General features: G+C 41.8%; 1 protein-coding gene across 2 annotated transcripts; it reads right to left on the reverse strand.

The window, feature by feature from the left end:
• Nucleotides 1–611: 611 nt before the first annotated feature.
• On the reverse strand, nt 612–13,683 carry ALDH5A1 (aldehyde dehydrogenase 5 family member A1). 2 transcript variants are annotated; one of them, XM_035125540.2, is made up of 10 exons: nt 13,332–13,683; nt 11,283–11,366; nt 9,913–10,083; nt 8,515–8,631; nt 8,011–8,154; nt 6,707–6,850; nt 5,225–5,383; nt 4,890–5,059; nt 2,818–2,876; nt 612–2,639 (listed from the first exon to the last, which is right to left on the reverse strand). In XM_035125540.2, exons 1-10 carry the CDS (start codon nt 13,668–13,670, stop codon nt 2,434–2,436), a joined length of 1,593 nt encoding a protein of 530 aa, XP_034981431.2. In that variant the 5' UTR covers nt 13,671–13,683; the 3' UTR covers nt 612–2,433. The 2 variants fall into 2 exon arrangements, with proteins under 2 accessions (XP_034981431.2, XP_060133923.1); XM_060277940.1 differs by lacking the exon at nt 8,515–8,631.
• Nucleotides 13,684–13,789: the final 106 nt, after the last annotated feature.

Genomic DNA, 13,789 nt, shown 5'->3' on the forward strand with positions numbered 1-13,789 from the left:
AGCTGTTTTCTCAACACCCAAAGCAAATCTACACACAAAAGTGAAATGTAAGAATTCAAGTATCACCTTCTGTTAATGAATTACCGTATACAAACAAATAATAACTTTTGTTATTTTTGATGTAAACGTACCATACAAATGCATATTAAAACTTAGCTGATCCAGCCTCAAGAGAAAATTTCTCCGATAAGGCTGGTAGTATCTTGTTACACTTGAACAATGTGTGCTTCTCAAATGTTTTGCTTCTTTTTCCTCAAAAGAGGAGCGTTGACAAGCTTGGGCTGTATTGAATCCTGTATTGAGTTTTTTAGTTTTGTATTTGTGTGTGTTTCAGATTTTGAGTTACATGTCAAACTATAGCAACTGCCTTAAATAATATAACAGGAAGCATTTCTAGACTTGTCTGTAAAACTAGATCAGTCTGTGGTACTAGCCTTTATGCCCCAAAATGTAAAAATTGTTGTTGCTGGGTTGTTGTTTTTTTAAAAAAAGTATGTAAGATTATATAGATTAATTATTCTTCCTCCGTCCTATTTGACACAGTGATTTCTTCAGGAACTACTCAGTTTGCTGGCATTACAGACCAAGCTTCATCTTGGCTGCATTTAAAAAAAAAAAAAAGGAGTAGCAATTAGTGCTACACAATGTGCTTTTTAGTAGTCGCTATAATGCCACTATTTAACCTAGCCCTAATATAATACATCAGAACCAATGTTTCGTAGTACAAAGTCACCCAAAATAAGCATAGCTGACCCATGTCAATTCTAGAAGTTAATGAAGATATATGAAAATAGGGAGAAACAAGCAACTAGTTCTGTGTGTCCAAATGAGATCTGGATTTATGTTCCTCCTGAATGCTAGATGCTCGTGGCTACACTGCAAACTACTTCTCGAGCCAAGTGGTGTCTCTTTAGAACTGTCTGTGAAATGTCAGAAGCTTCCCACTTAAGAAAGCCCTCAAATGTTTGTTCCAAGCCCTTTGGGTTGATCTGAAGCAGCCCTTTGGGTCACAAGCAGATTTGATAGGGAAGGGGATTGGATAGCTAAGTCCACTTAAAAACATATTGCAAAATGTCAAATGAAGTTTTGCAATGTAAATAAAGTGCCTGTTCAATTTAATGCAGCAGTAGCAAAGCAGAACTGTTAGATCTTTTTATCTTTTGGATGTAAAAGCAGCTCATACAGAGAAGGCCTGATGGAGCATGTGCAGGTAACATTAAAGCCCACCGAGAACGGCACAAAAGTGCTTTTATCTTGTCCCATCAAAAGTCTTGACTTGTGGTGGTAAAATAAACAACTTTTGGGATTCTAGCTGTATGCCACTGTTACTCAAATAGGTTCATGAAGGAAGCTTTAAAGTCCTCCCACATAGCCCCCCCCCCTCTTATCCCGGGTCTTGAGCTTTTCCCCTTGTACCAAGTTAACTGCTTTCTGTAATCTCTAGAATGAGCAGGAGGGCCAAGGAGAATCAGACAAGTCTTTCAGAGAAGAAATACTACTTGGCAAGAATAGACACAGGAAACAGAGCTCTAGAGCAGTGTAATGGGCTATGGAGGTGTGAGCTTGTGCACTGTGGCGCTTCAAATAAATATTACTTCCTTGTGGAGCTATTGGTCCAAGTTGGTCTCAGTGCATTACAGCTTTTGCAAGACACAATGTCCCCACCCCCCCACCCCGAAACAGTTTATGTTCATATCTCTGTGCTGTTGTACTAATGCATGATAATTTGGTCACAAGGCTCAGCTGCTAGGAGCAAATCACAAGTACCGTATCTCCTTAGAGATGCTCTAGTCCTATTGTAATAGGAAGGATTCAGAACTGTGCATATACCTTCAAGGCCATTTTCAGCTCCAGCCACGAGCTGAAGAACGATATGAAAAAGTGCAATACATCTTTCCCTAGAAAAGATTTCCTAGAAGCCCTAGGACAGGCAACCAGAAAATAATATAAACATTAGAAAAAGAAACAGTCAACATTTGGCACAATTATTCAATTATTTCACACCTGGCTCAGCGCATGAGAAAGGGTAAATGAGTATCTTTTCCCTACTTTGCTACTCTCCAAAAATCATTTATTTCTATCTTGCCTTCCCCCCATAACAGATACTCAAGGTAAATCATACATCTTAATTAGTAAAGTTTTCCAAATTCCTCTGAAACACAATCAGGAATTGAAACGTTATTTGCCCCTGCATCACGGTTAAGACAAGTAATATAAATAAACCTATATTCCTACAACCTGTGTACACAGAATACCAGAGTTGTTCTATATGTATTGTCATGTTTACAAGTAATGACGTTTCTACAAAAACATTATTACTTCCATTTTAAGAGGGAATGAAAAATCACAAATGATCTTGCTAAAGCTTATGAATGCCCCCAAAAGTTTGTTTTCTAGGCATTCTGAATAGGTTAGACTTCTAACAAATGGCTACTATAAACCTCCAAAACAGACATACTTTATTTCCAAATATTCATCAATACCATATTTTGAACCTTCTCTTCCCAGCCCAGATTGTTTTACGCCACCGAAAGGGCACTCCACGGCAGACACAATGCCTTCATTAACGCCCACCATGCCAACCTCGAGCTTCTCTGCAACTCTCCAGATCTGGGCCGGGTCTCGGGAGTAGAAATAACCTGCAAATTGCAGCATTGAATAGAAAACAGTTTGGAGTTTTTTGTTTGTTGTTTTGTGGGGAGAAAGGTCATTTCTCTAAGCTTGAAATAGTAAAGTCAAGATGTGTCCTGTTAGCTTGAACCATACCCCACCTTGTCTTTAAGGATTTTAGATTTGCAGAATTAAGAACGCACATACCTGCTAAGCCCACGTTGGCTGAATTTGCCATGGCAAGAGCTTCTTCCTCTGTATCAAACCTGCAACAGGATTAATAAGAGATGTAAATAATAATGGAAGAGGTGTCTGGATACTCAAAGAACTGCTTTACTGCAAGTGGTGTGCAATTAGAGGCCTCTTCCATGGGAAATTTGTGATGGCATCCCTATGCTCTTGACCAGGGGTCCCCAGACTACGGCCCGGGGGCCGGATGCGGTCCAATTGGCCTGCCAATCCGGCCCGCGACGACGCCCGCCGCCCGCTCTTACGGCGCATGGCAGCACTCTTCCGGGTCGGGAAAAAAGCGCTGAAAATCCTTTGTGCGCATGCGTATGGGCCTCTCCCGACCCGGAAGAGGTCATTTCTGGTGCACTTCCGGGTCGGGGGAGGCCCATACGCATGCGCACAACGGATTTTCGGCGCTTTTTCCACCCGGGAAGCGCGCCGTCGCGCCAGTAAGCCGTAAGAGCGGTGGGAACCGCGCCAGTAAGCCGTGCGGTGGGAACCGGCCCAAACGCCGGTAAGTCTGGGGACCCCTGCTCTTGACTGACACAGATTTCCATAACTTCCCATGAATTTAGCTAGTATAAAAGTCACACGATGTTTTCCAACATCAGCAATACATTTGCATTTTTAAAAAGGACACTGATTTGGGGAAGATTAGCAAATCCTATGCAGTCTCATCAGGTTAAAAGAAAACAGGGTGGGGAAATGGGGAAGAATTTTCTAAAGGTGACGTGCAACAGTGGCTGTTTGCTTGCACAATAGAGACTCTCACACCTCTTGTCTGCAGCACCCCCATGCAGTCCAGAATCTGGGGAAGTGAAATCCATTTGGATCCACCAGTGTGACATTAAATTTTGCCCTAAGAGAAAAAGGTTGGAAATGGCTACCAAAACCACCACATAATTTCTTCAGTGAGCATTTGCTGGAATGTACAGTAGCTACTCCATGGTGTTTGAAACATGTTAGAAGAGGGTTGATGGTGTGCCATAATGCAACCAACCCTTCAGGAATATTCCCACGCTATGGGAAGAGACTTCCCAGTAAGTAAACATTTGCAACATTTTAGCACATCCAGAACAGTTTCCCCCGGGATGTCCCTTAGGGAAAGTCTATTCAAGCACTACCTATCCAAGCTATATAAGAAATAAAAATAAAATTGAGGCACCAGAGAAGCTAGAATATGGGCATCACTGTGACAGAGGCAAGTGCCCTCATTCTTACACACTTGTGCAAACTTCAGGACACATGAAAAATGATCATGAAAAGATTGCGAAAAGTGCTAACGTCAGAAATTAAAGGCTTAAGCATTTGATTGTATTTTGACATGGTTTTTGAAATACATACCTTTCTCAGGCTATCCACATAAATAATTGTAACAAGATTAAGCCTGGAATGCATACTAATAAAGTTTTCAAAAGAAATCTAAGGCGGTACCTGCTTGTATTTTATATACATAAATGTATAAAGGAACACAAAATGACTGACAGTCTGTGGAAATTTTCTATATGAAGTTGGGAAAGGGGCGCTGTTGTCTTTATACACGACAATTTAAAAAAAGGGACAGTTCCCCACTGCCAGCCAGATACTTTCGCTCCACATAATCCCTCCTGGCTGTCACTGACTTTGAGAAAAGTGAATTAGCAGTGAAGCCATCACTATATGAGTAAACTCTATTGCACTTGCATGACTGCGATGGTTCCAAAAAACACACAGCTGCAATTGTGGATATCGCAGAGTATGTTTGTGTAGGGACAGTTCCTTGCCAATTCAAACATTATACTTGGGAGCGTGATCCTTAATGCAGAAATGGTCTGGGAGGATTGCATGTAATAAGTACCGGTAGAAGAAATGTCAGCTGTTTCCTGTTGTGAACTACTTCTACGATAGAAATATGAAACAGGCTTATCACAACCCATCTTGCATCCCAGTGTGCAATATGGTATGGTTAACATAAGTTATTATGTAGAAGAGTATCCCTGGCAGAAATTGCCATTTTTGATGTAACAATTGAAGTTCGTTAATGTGTGACCTGCAGAATAAACTCTTACTTCATAACTGGGGCCAAAGGACCAAAAGTCTCCTCTTGTGTACACAACATGCGTGTTGTGACATTGCTGAGAAGAGTTGGTTCAAAGAAATTCTTCCCGTAACTGTGCCTTTTTCCTCCTGTAACTATGGACGCTCCTTGGGAAACAGCATCGTGAATGTGTTTTTCAACCTAAGAGAAACAAAGCAAGTTCAACGCCGGGCTCTCCCACAAAAGGGTGGTTTTCATATCCCAAGTAGAATTTTGTAGTTCATTATTATTCCATTGGCATAGCCAACAAACGTAACTTGTCAATACCTCTTCATACCACAAAAAAATTAAAAACAAAACACTTACCTTTTCCACAGCTTTTTCATTAATTAGTGGTCCCTGAGTTGTCCCTTCATCAAACCCATTGCCAATATGTAGCTCTGACTTAATGGCTTGTGCAAACTTTTCTACGAATGCATCGTGGATCCCTTTTTGCACCAAGAAGCGGTTTGTACACACACAGGTCTAAAGTCAAAAGAAATAATGTTGCTGAAATGGCAAAACTGACTGGAAGAATTAGGAATCAGGAAGAATCCAATTTTAATAAGGAATGGTGAAAATACATAATGTATTTTTTAAAAAATTATTGTAAACTATTAAAATCATTAGTAGGATTGACATAAAACTTGTAGTTAAAAGATGAACCATGGAGTGTTTAAAGATGATAAAATTGGAGTAACAGAGGAGATGCAGGGGGGAAATGTTGGTATCAGGATCCACAAAAGGGGAGGGAGGAGAGGAAGTAAAAGGGGTTATATTGATTATATTTTAATTATTCTTTCTGTTGTTGTTTGTAAATCTGAAAATGCAATTATACACACACAGAGAGAGAAATTTAAGAAATAACTAGTGGATCATGAGTCAATGAACGGCAACTAGATGATATTGCAACTATGTCAACTACATAATTATTGCTGTCTTTTCTTTTCTGCATTTCATTTCCTGCTGGCTTCTTTTTACAGAGCCCACTCCCCTAACCTACCCCTATAACTCAGGACATGTGTCTGACAAAGTGGACTGCAATCCACAAAAGTTTATGCCATAATAATTTCTCTTCCTTCCATCTACAACACCCATTTATTTACCTACTACGGTAACCCTAGCATGGATGTAAACATCAGTAACTATGAAATGTGCAATAATATTTGTTGACCTATCCTACTGAGCTCTGTTTGTGCTACAGCACTTGACTGTTCGGCTGTGTATCATGGGAGGCATGGAAGCATTCCATTTTACACACAAATGCTTTGCTTTCTACCTTCATCAGCAACACAACTGAGTTTCATGAGCAACAATGTCGGATTTCCAACTAGGTTCCAGTGTGAAGAATGCTGAGGGCAGAAGTCTTCAGAGGGCAACAAAAGTCTTCAGAGAGGTTAAAAGTAAAGGAAAAGGCAAAAGTTTTAAGTATTGCCCTCCAAATTAAGGCCAAGGGTTTTGGTCTGTAAAGCTAGTGTAGACTCAAAGTGTCCCAGAATTGGACTTCCACCCAAGCATGAATAAACTCCCCTTGAAATCAATAACACTTCTAAGTAAATCAGAATGTAATGATCCCACTGTAACTGAACTCTGCTTAATTATAGCTGGGTTGTATTCTGAACTGTCAGACTTATTACTACTTCTGCTTTTTAAAGATCAAGAATGGGGGGGGGGGGTGAAACATCTTCGCTTGTGTCCCCCCTCCCCAGTACAAGGCATAACCAAATTTGTAAAAGAGCAGTACTCAAATTATCTGCAAGTGTGGTAGGGGGAAAAACAGATTCAACAAAGAGCAGAGATTAATCTCACCTGGCCTGAATTTCTGTATTTGGAAGCTAAAGCTCCTGCCACCGCTTTGTCTACATCAGCACTATCAAACACTATGAATGGAGCATGTCCTCCGAGCTCCATGGAGACCCTCTTCACAGTGCCAGCAGCATGGCGCAGCAATATCTGCAATTACACAGGAAACACAGAAAGCTGTACACCTACAAAGATGAATGACACAAACTTAGCTTTTTTGAATGCCGAGAGAATACTCTGTAGTTGAAATCACTAGTTCCCTACTAAACTACCCACTCATTTTTCTAGTCTAAGGAGTAAATGCAGATTTCAAAGTCTTCAGTGCTTATTTTAGATGATGATGATGATGATGATGATGATAAATAGTAGTAGGAGTAGTATGCCCCAGCCACTCTGAGCAGCTTCCAACAAATTTTAAAACCACAGTATAATTTACCTAATTATACACAGTGTCCAGCCTTGGACACGGGATGTTCTCTAATCTAAAGCAATAGATGTGAATCTTTGAAACAGTCCCATTCTTTTTAATACCACTATGCATGCATTAAGACACTGGTCTAAGATGAGTCGATCCAATTCTGTAAGTGAATGGAAAAAAACTACTGGTTTTAGACTGAGTTTCAAGAGACAGTGTACGGGTCAAACTAGAGAAGATGATATAGATGATATAGATAGATATATAAATAGATATAGATATCTTTTTATGTATGCGACTACAGCGGCATGAATATTGATAGCCCAATGTTGGAAAGAGGGAAAGATCCCACCAAAAAAAGATTGGCAAATTAAGTTAATGGAATATGCGGAAATGGCTAAATTAACAAAGAAACTTAGAAATCAAGACAATAACAAATTTAAAAATGGGAATGGGAAGTCTTTATTGCACATATATAAAAGCATTGTATACAAGTTGATACATTAGCAGGATTTTAAGAAACATTTGCATTATTATGATAAAAGATAGAACTGGCTACAATTAGATGAATAATATTACATGGACATGTATGAATTAATCATAAAACAATGGAACCACAGGAGAGGGTAGAGGGAAGTGAAGGGATTTGAGAAATCCCACATTTGGATGTTTTATTGAATGTATAAACAGCACTGTGAAGTTTTTGATGTTTATTTCTTTTTTATTTTATATGTTTATTTAATGTGATGTTTGTTATAATGAAAATCAATAAAAATATTATAAAAAACAAAACAAACTGGATAAGATAACATTGACCCAATTAGCAACTGCATTTTAGCTATGTATTTTAGCCACAAATTTGCAGCAGTTTACGAGCCAACATTGAGAAGCTTACCTTTCCTGTAGCCGTTGAGCCGGTAAAAGAGATCTTGGCTACCAAAGGATCAGTGCACATCACTTCCCCAACTGCTACTGCCTGTTGTCTAGAACAGGGAACAACATTATACACTCCTGCAGGTATTCCAGCCCGATTTGCAAGCTGCAGCGAAAAAATAGTGGCATGAAACTGTTCATTTGCACAAAAGGCTAGAATTATATAATAATGATAAATAACAGGCTGAAGATGGTGCTGAGCTTTGTTGTATTGCAAGTGTGTCACAAGCATTAAAAAAAAACCACACATAATTTCAATGATCTTATATTTAAACATAATCAAAAAAGTTAATCTGCCTTTTATATAGTGTGTATGAATGCTTTTAGATTTTTATTCCATTTTTAGCTTTATACTGGTTTCAGTCTTTGTACTATTTCACAAATAATTCAGAGTGACGTAGAAAAAAATGACTAGTACCATAAGTAGTAATAATTAATCCACTGTTCATCAATATAAAAATCTCACCTCCGCAAGTGCTAAAGCAGATAAGGGTGTATCTTCTGCTGGTTTCACCACCACTGTGCAGCCAGCTGCCAAAGCAGCACCCACTTTCCTTGTAATCATAGCACTTGGAAAATTCCACTAAATTGAAGAAACAGGTGCATTTAAATGCTGTGTGCACATTGGTACAATAAAACAACTGGCAAGTTCTGAAATTTGAGGGGGAAATTAGCATGATAGAAAGCTTTTAAGATCCTTGGCTGTTGTTTGATCCATCTGCTCCTGAGACCCTGGCAACTTCTAGTTACCATCAAACCAGGTGTAAAAGCCACTCTCCTTTCCACCAACAAAATGGCACCTTAACTTCCATTGAATGGTTTGGAGTCCCATTGTCTCTGTGGGAATCCGTGTGGGCCTGCTCAGGGACACCAAGGTCCTGCTCTCTGACCTGCTACTAAGAACCATCAGATTAGCAGATACCAGAAAGAAGACTCGGCGAGCCTACCAATACCGGTAGCCCCACATCTCAAATTCAATTCTCTGGGAAATGCATAGAATCATAGAATTGCAGATGTAGCCCCTTTGCTGGTGACTTTTAAAGTGACCTTAAAATGCCTTCTATTTTGTTCAGCTAAATTTTGTTAATTTTATGCTGTTATTAATTTTAGTTGCTCCTGCACAATTGTTTCCGGTTGTGGGCTGTTTTAATAAACGGATATTTATACTTTCCCCGAGAGACTTATGCTAAGGGACAGGATAACCCTGAGAGTGCTACAGTACTTGCTGAAAGCTCAGAACACCCAAAGAGGACTGGATGAGTTTTCCCAGTGAGTGATGCTTCTGGAGCTAGTGTGGTTTTCTTTGTCATTTATCCCCAAGTCCTAGCATAAGTAGGGAGGCACTGTGGTCTAAACCACTGAGCCTGGGGCTTGCCGATCGGAAGGTCGGCGGTTTGAATCCCTGTGACAGGGTGAGCTCCCGTTGCTCTGCCCCAGCTCCTGCCAACCTAGCAGTTCAAAAGCACGTCAAAGTGCAAGTAGATAAATAGGTACCGCTCCGGCGGGAAGGTAAATGAGTTTCCGTGTGTTGCTCTGGTTTTGCCAGAAGCAGCTTAGTCATGCTGGCCACATGACCCAGAAGAAACTGTCTGTGGACAAACGTCAGCTCCCTTGGCCAGTAAAGCGAGATGAGCGCCGCAACCCCAGAGTCGTTTGCGACTGGACTTAGCTGTCAGGGGTCCTTTACCTTTACCTAGCATAGGTATAGCACAAATATTTCAACGCATTTACAACCTGTATCTTGTGTGCAAAATTTGAGTTTTCATTGTAAGAATTTTAATTCATTGGCCTCAGGGCATCACTAATCCTGCCTTTTTTGAATATTAAGAGTAAAAGTCTGACTTAAACAGCCAGCTGAACTCACAGGAGTAATGATGGCAGCAACTCCCACAGGCTGCTTAAGAACTAGAACTCTTCTATCCTTTGCAGAAGATGGGATGATGTCACCATAAATGCGCCGAGCTTCTTCAGCAAACCATTCCAAGAAAGAAGCAGAATAAAGAATTTCACCCTGTGCTTCCTTCAGGGGTTTCCCCTGTGAATGATTCAGAATGCAGACATTCACATGCAGAGAACTACAAAACGTCTCTCTTCTAACAAAATGATTACAATGAAGAATTTGTTTGATCACATTTGTTTTTCATTCTAAAGTGCAATTTTTAAAATGTCTAAACTTATTGTCCAGCTGTCTTTCAAGTGCTGGCACTTGCCTTTAAAGTCCTCCTCCGCCTGATACAAACCTTAGGAGTCAAAGGCTTAGACAGTCTCTGCATATATGAAGGAGATGTTGTCTTAGAAATGTGGATTTAGACTCATATTTGCCAAGATAATGTACATTGTAGGATGCATGCAACTAAGAATTAGTGGGCAGGGTGCTTAACCCCTCCTACGTCTGCTAGTTCTCCTCTGCAAAAAATCCTGTCCACTAGGCAATTTTCTTTTCGGCTGGGCTTGCCTACTTTTATTACTTGCCTGGAGAAAAGAATTAAGCACTGCTAAGCAGAAGACGGAGGATGGAGGGAGTCTTCCGGGGAGAAACTACCTGGCGTGAAAGGGTGAAGTCCCCTCATCGGTCTCCTCAGAAGACCCCTGAACTATTTTTATGAGGGAAATATGAGGCTGGACCTCCATATTTCTCTTGTAGCATCAACTTTGTATTTCAGCCTTCCATGCTGTTTATGTTCAGTTACTCAGGCCTTCTTCCAAAAGCCTTCACTTCACAATGTTAGAACAGCAGCAATAAACATGGTCTTCACAATTGAGTGCTCCGAGGCTATGGAATAACATCCATGGAGAGATTTGGAAATGCTCTCCTTCATCAACCTTCAATAAAGTACGTAAAACCTAACTAACTAACTTTTAGAAGATGTGAAGTTAGTTTCTGGGATGTTTAGAAGCATAACATCCATAATTTAACATTACTAGATGGTTGTTTAAATGTCTTGCGGCCAACTTGACCTCAGGAAAAGCAGGCTAAAACATTTTAAAAGAAATAAACAAGCTTGCACCTGCAACTCTACACAAACTTTCTTAGAAGCAAATTCTTCAGAATCAGGTCTTCTGTGTTACTTTGCAGTATTCTGCATTTGTCATGACATATTGCAATATGGAATGATGTCTGAACTGCACCCATTGACTGCTTTACCTTCTAGGCAAGATTCTTGTAACTAGCTTCCTGAAATTCAGCCCCAAATCCCTGAGGAATATGCCCCCCCCACTTCTTTTTATACTTACATTTTCTGCTGTTATGATCCTTGCAAGGTCATCTTTATTCTCTATCATCAAATCAAACCATTTATGAAGTAAAGCAGCTCTTTCCTGAAAAGGAAATGGTATTTTAGCAGTATCACTGCCAAGTGTGAAAATTATTGTTACTCCAATATTACTACTGTATCCTACTTGCATGCTTTACAGCAGGCACCCCCAAACTTCGGCCCTCCAGATGTTTTGGACTACAATTCCCATCTTCCCTGACCACTGGGAGTTGTAGGCCAAAACATCTGAAGGGCCGCAGTTTGGGGATGCCTGCTTTACAGTATTTAAATTTGCTTGTCTCCCAATAATCCTGCAAGTAGATTCAGGTTCAATTCTAACAGGACTTGTTAACAAAAGTCAATAAAATTAAATTTTATTTAAAGAAGTGCCAAGGGCTTGATTTTGTACTCCGTGGCCCAAATACGGTATCAGAGGGCACCTTACTTCTTACTTAGCAACTGAGCAAGAATCTGTTTGCACTTTTCTATACATCTCTCTATATAAATGATCTAAAGCACAATCTTATGCATATCCACTCAAAGATGGAACTTAAGTATTATAATTAATACATGTATGATTTCCCCATGTTTCTTACATATTGTATGTAAAGTACCCCAGGGAATGTAGTTAATGGGAAAACAAATGAACAAATAAAGGATTTGCTTTAATCTGAAGGTGCAAGTTTTTATTATTATTATTTACGGTAGTTCATTTATGAGTTGCTTCCCATGAGACACCCCCAAGGCAAAGTAATGTATATACAACAGTTAGTTATCTACCCCAGTAGATATTGTTTAAAATCTGCCCTAAATCTGTACCAGGGGTGCCAACTTGAATAAAATATTGGGATGGGGGCAGGTAAGCCCCACCCCGCATATTCGATCACAAGACCTGGTGCGCACACACCATTTGAATGGCAATGGCCATCAACTTTGTGCCTCAAATACCGGTATTTCATTAGGTTCCTATGCTCTGTACTTACTTACTTAGAGATACTCCTTTTAAAATAAACTAAAAATAAACTGATAAGTTGCTTGTCACCAGAAGGTCTCCAAGCAACTTGCACCAAATACATACAGTAATACCAAAAGGGAATAAATTGATTGATCGCCTAACATAACACTTATGAAAAACAAAACAAAAAACCACCCTTCATATGAGGCCCGGGTTTAGGTTTGATGAGGCCCTAAGCTACTGAAGATAATGGGGCCCTTTATATGTCCAGCTGTCCTTTGTCAGCAACAAATTGTCACTGGTTTTTTTTTTAGTTGAATATATGCTGTATGGTAATTTATGGACCTAATTGGTATCTAAAGCCATTTGCACATGCAGAATGTAGGCACCCTATACTGTATATAGAAAGGAGCAAACAAGTGATATTTTAGGGAGCAGGCTAGCAGACCGGCCAGGAGCCTACACAACACAAAACACTGTTTATGTATGTTGGTTTTATTTTATTTGCTTTTTAATCTTCTATTTTGGAAATGTACATCCAGGCTTTTTTTCCCATTTAATTTTTTTTGGGGGGGGGGGCCAAGAGAGTGGGCCCCTAAGCTATAGCTTGTTTAGCTTATACTGTACATAAATCCGGCACTGCTTCATATAAATAATAACAAGCAAGCAGCATCTATCCATTCCTTTATCTGCTGCTTCTCCGGAGCAAACTCTGGGGGGAAGTCTCTTTGAAGGAGGCGCATTCCCTTTCTCCAGAACTGGCAGGCGCCTTCTGAATAATCCTGTCTAGATGTCCCCACGGCGCGTCTCGAAGGGCGTGCGCGTGCGTTCCTCGCCTATGTGGGGCTGCCCAACGTCTATCTACAGCTGATGCCGGTGGGTGGCCACATGCCAAGGAAAGCCGGGCAGCCGGGCTCCTCTCTTTTAACAGCTGTGCACAAGGCGCCGGCCGGCGGGCATCGTCCCCTCTTGCGCACAGGCGCAGGAGGGAGCCTGGAGTGGGGCTCTTGCACGACCGGCTCCCCCTGCCTTGGGAACTCTCCCCGCGCCACGCAAACCGTCCCCCTTCCTCACCTTGGCAGACGCCCCGCTCCAAGCAGCGCCGGCCTCGTAGGCGGCCCTCACCGCGGCCTGCGCCTCCGCCGCCCCGCAGTCCGCCACCCGGCTCAGCTCCGCGCCGCTGGCCGGATCCCGCACGGGGAAGGCGCCCGCCGCTTGCACCCAGCGGCCTCCCACGAAGCCTCCGGTGCGCACCAGGGAACCGGCGAGCGCCGCTGCGCCCGGGCTGGCGCTGCTGCTGCTGCTGCCGAGGCGGACGCCGCCGGGCGCCGCTAGCCAGAAGCTAGAGCGGCGGGGAGGAGGCGGGCGAGCGAGCGGGGCTCGGAGGCCCAGCGACGCCCAGCGAGTCGCCATGGCCTCGGCGCCTGGGAAGGGAGCGGAGAGGGTGGAGCTGGGGGCGGGCGAGGGCGAAGGCCCCGCCGAGCGTGGAGCTCCTTGGCAGGCGGGTTTCCCGCCCCGGCGCTGAGCGGTAT

Source organism: Zootoca vivipara, chromosome 8, assembly GCF_963506605.1.
Source record: "Zootoca vivipara chromosome 8, rZooViv1.1, whole genome shotgun sequence".
Taxonomy (NCBI): Eukaryota; Metazoa; Chordata; class Lepidosauria; order Squamata; family Lacertidae; genus Zootoca; species Zootoca vivipara.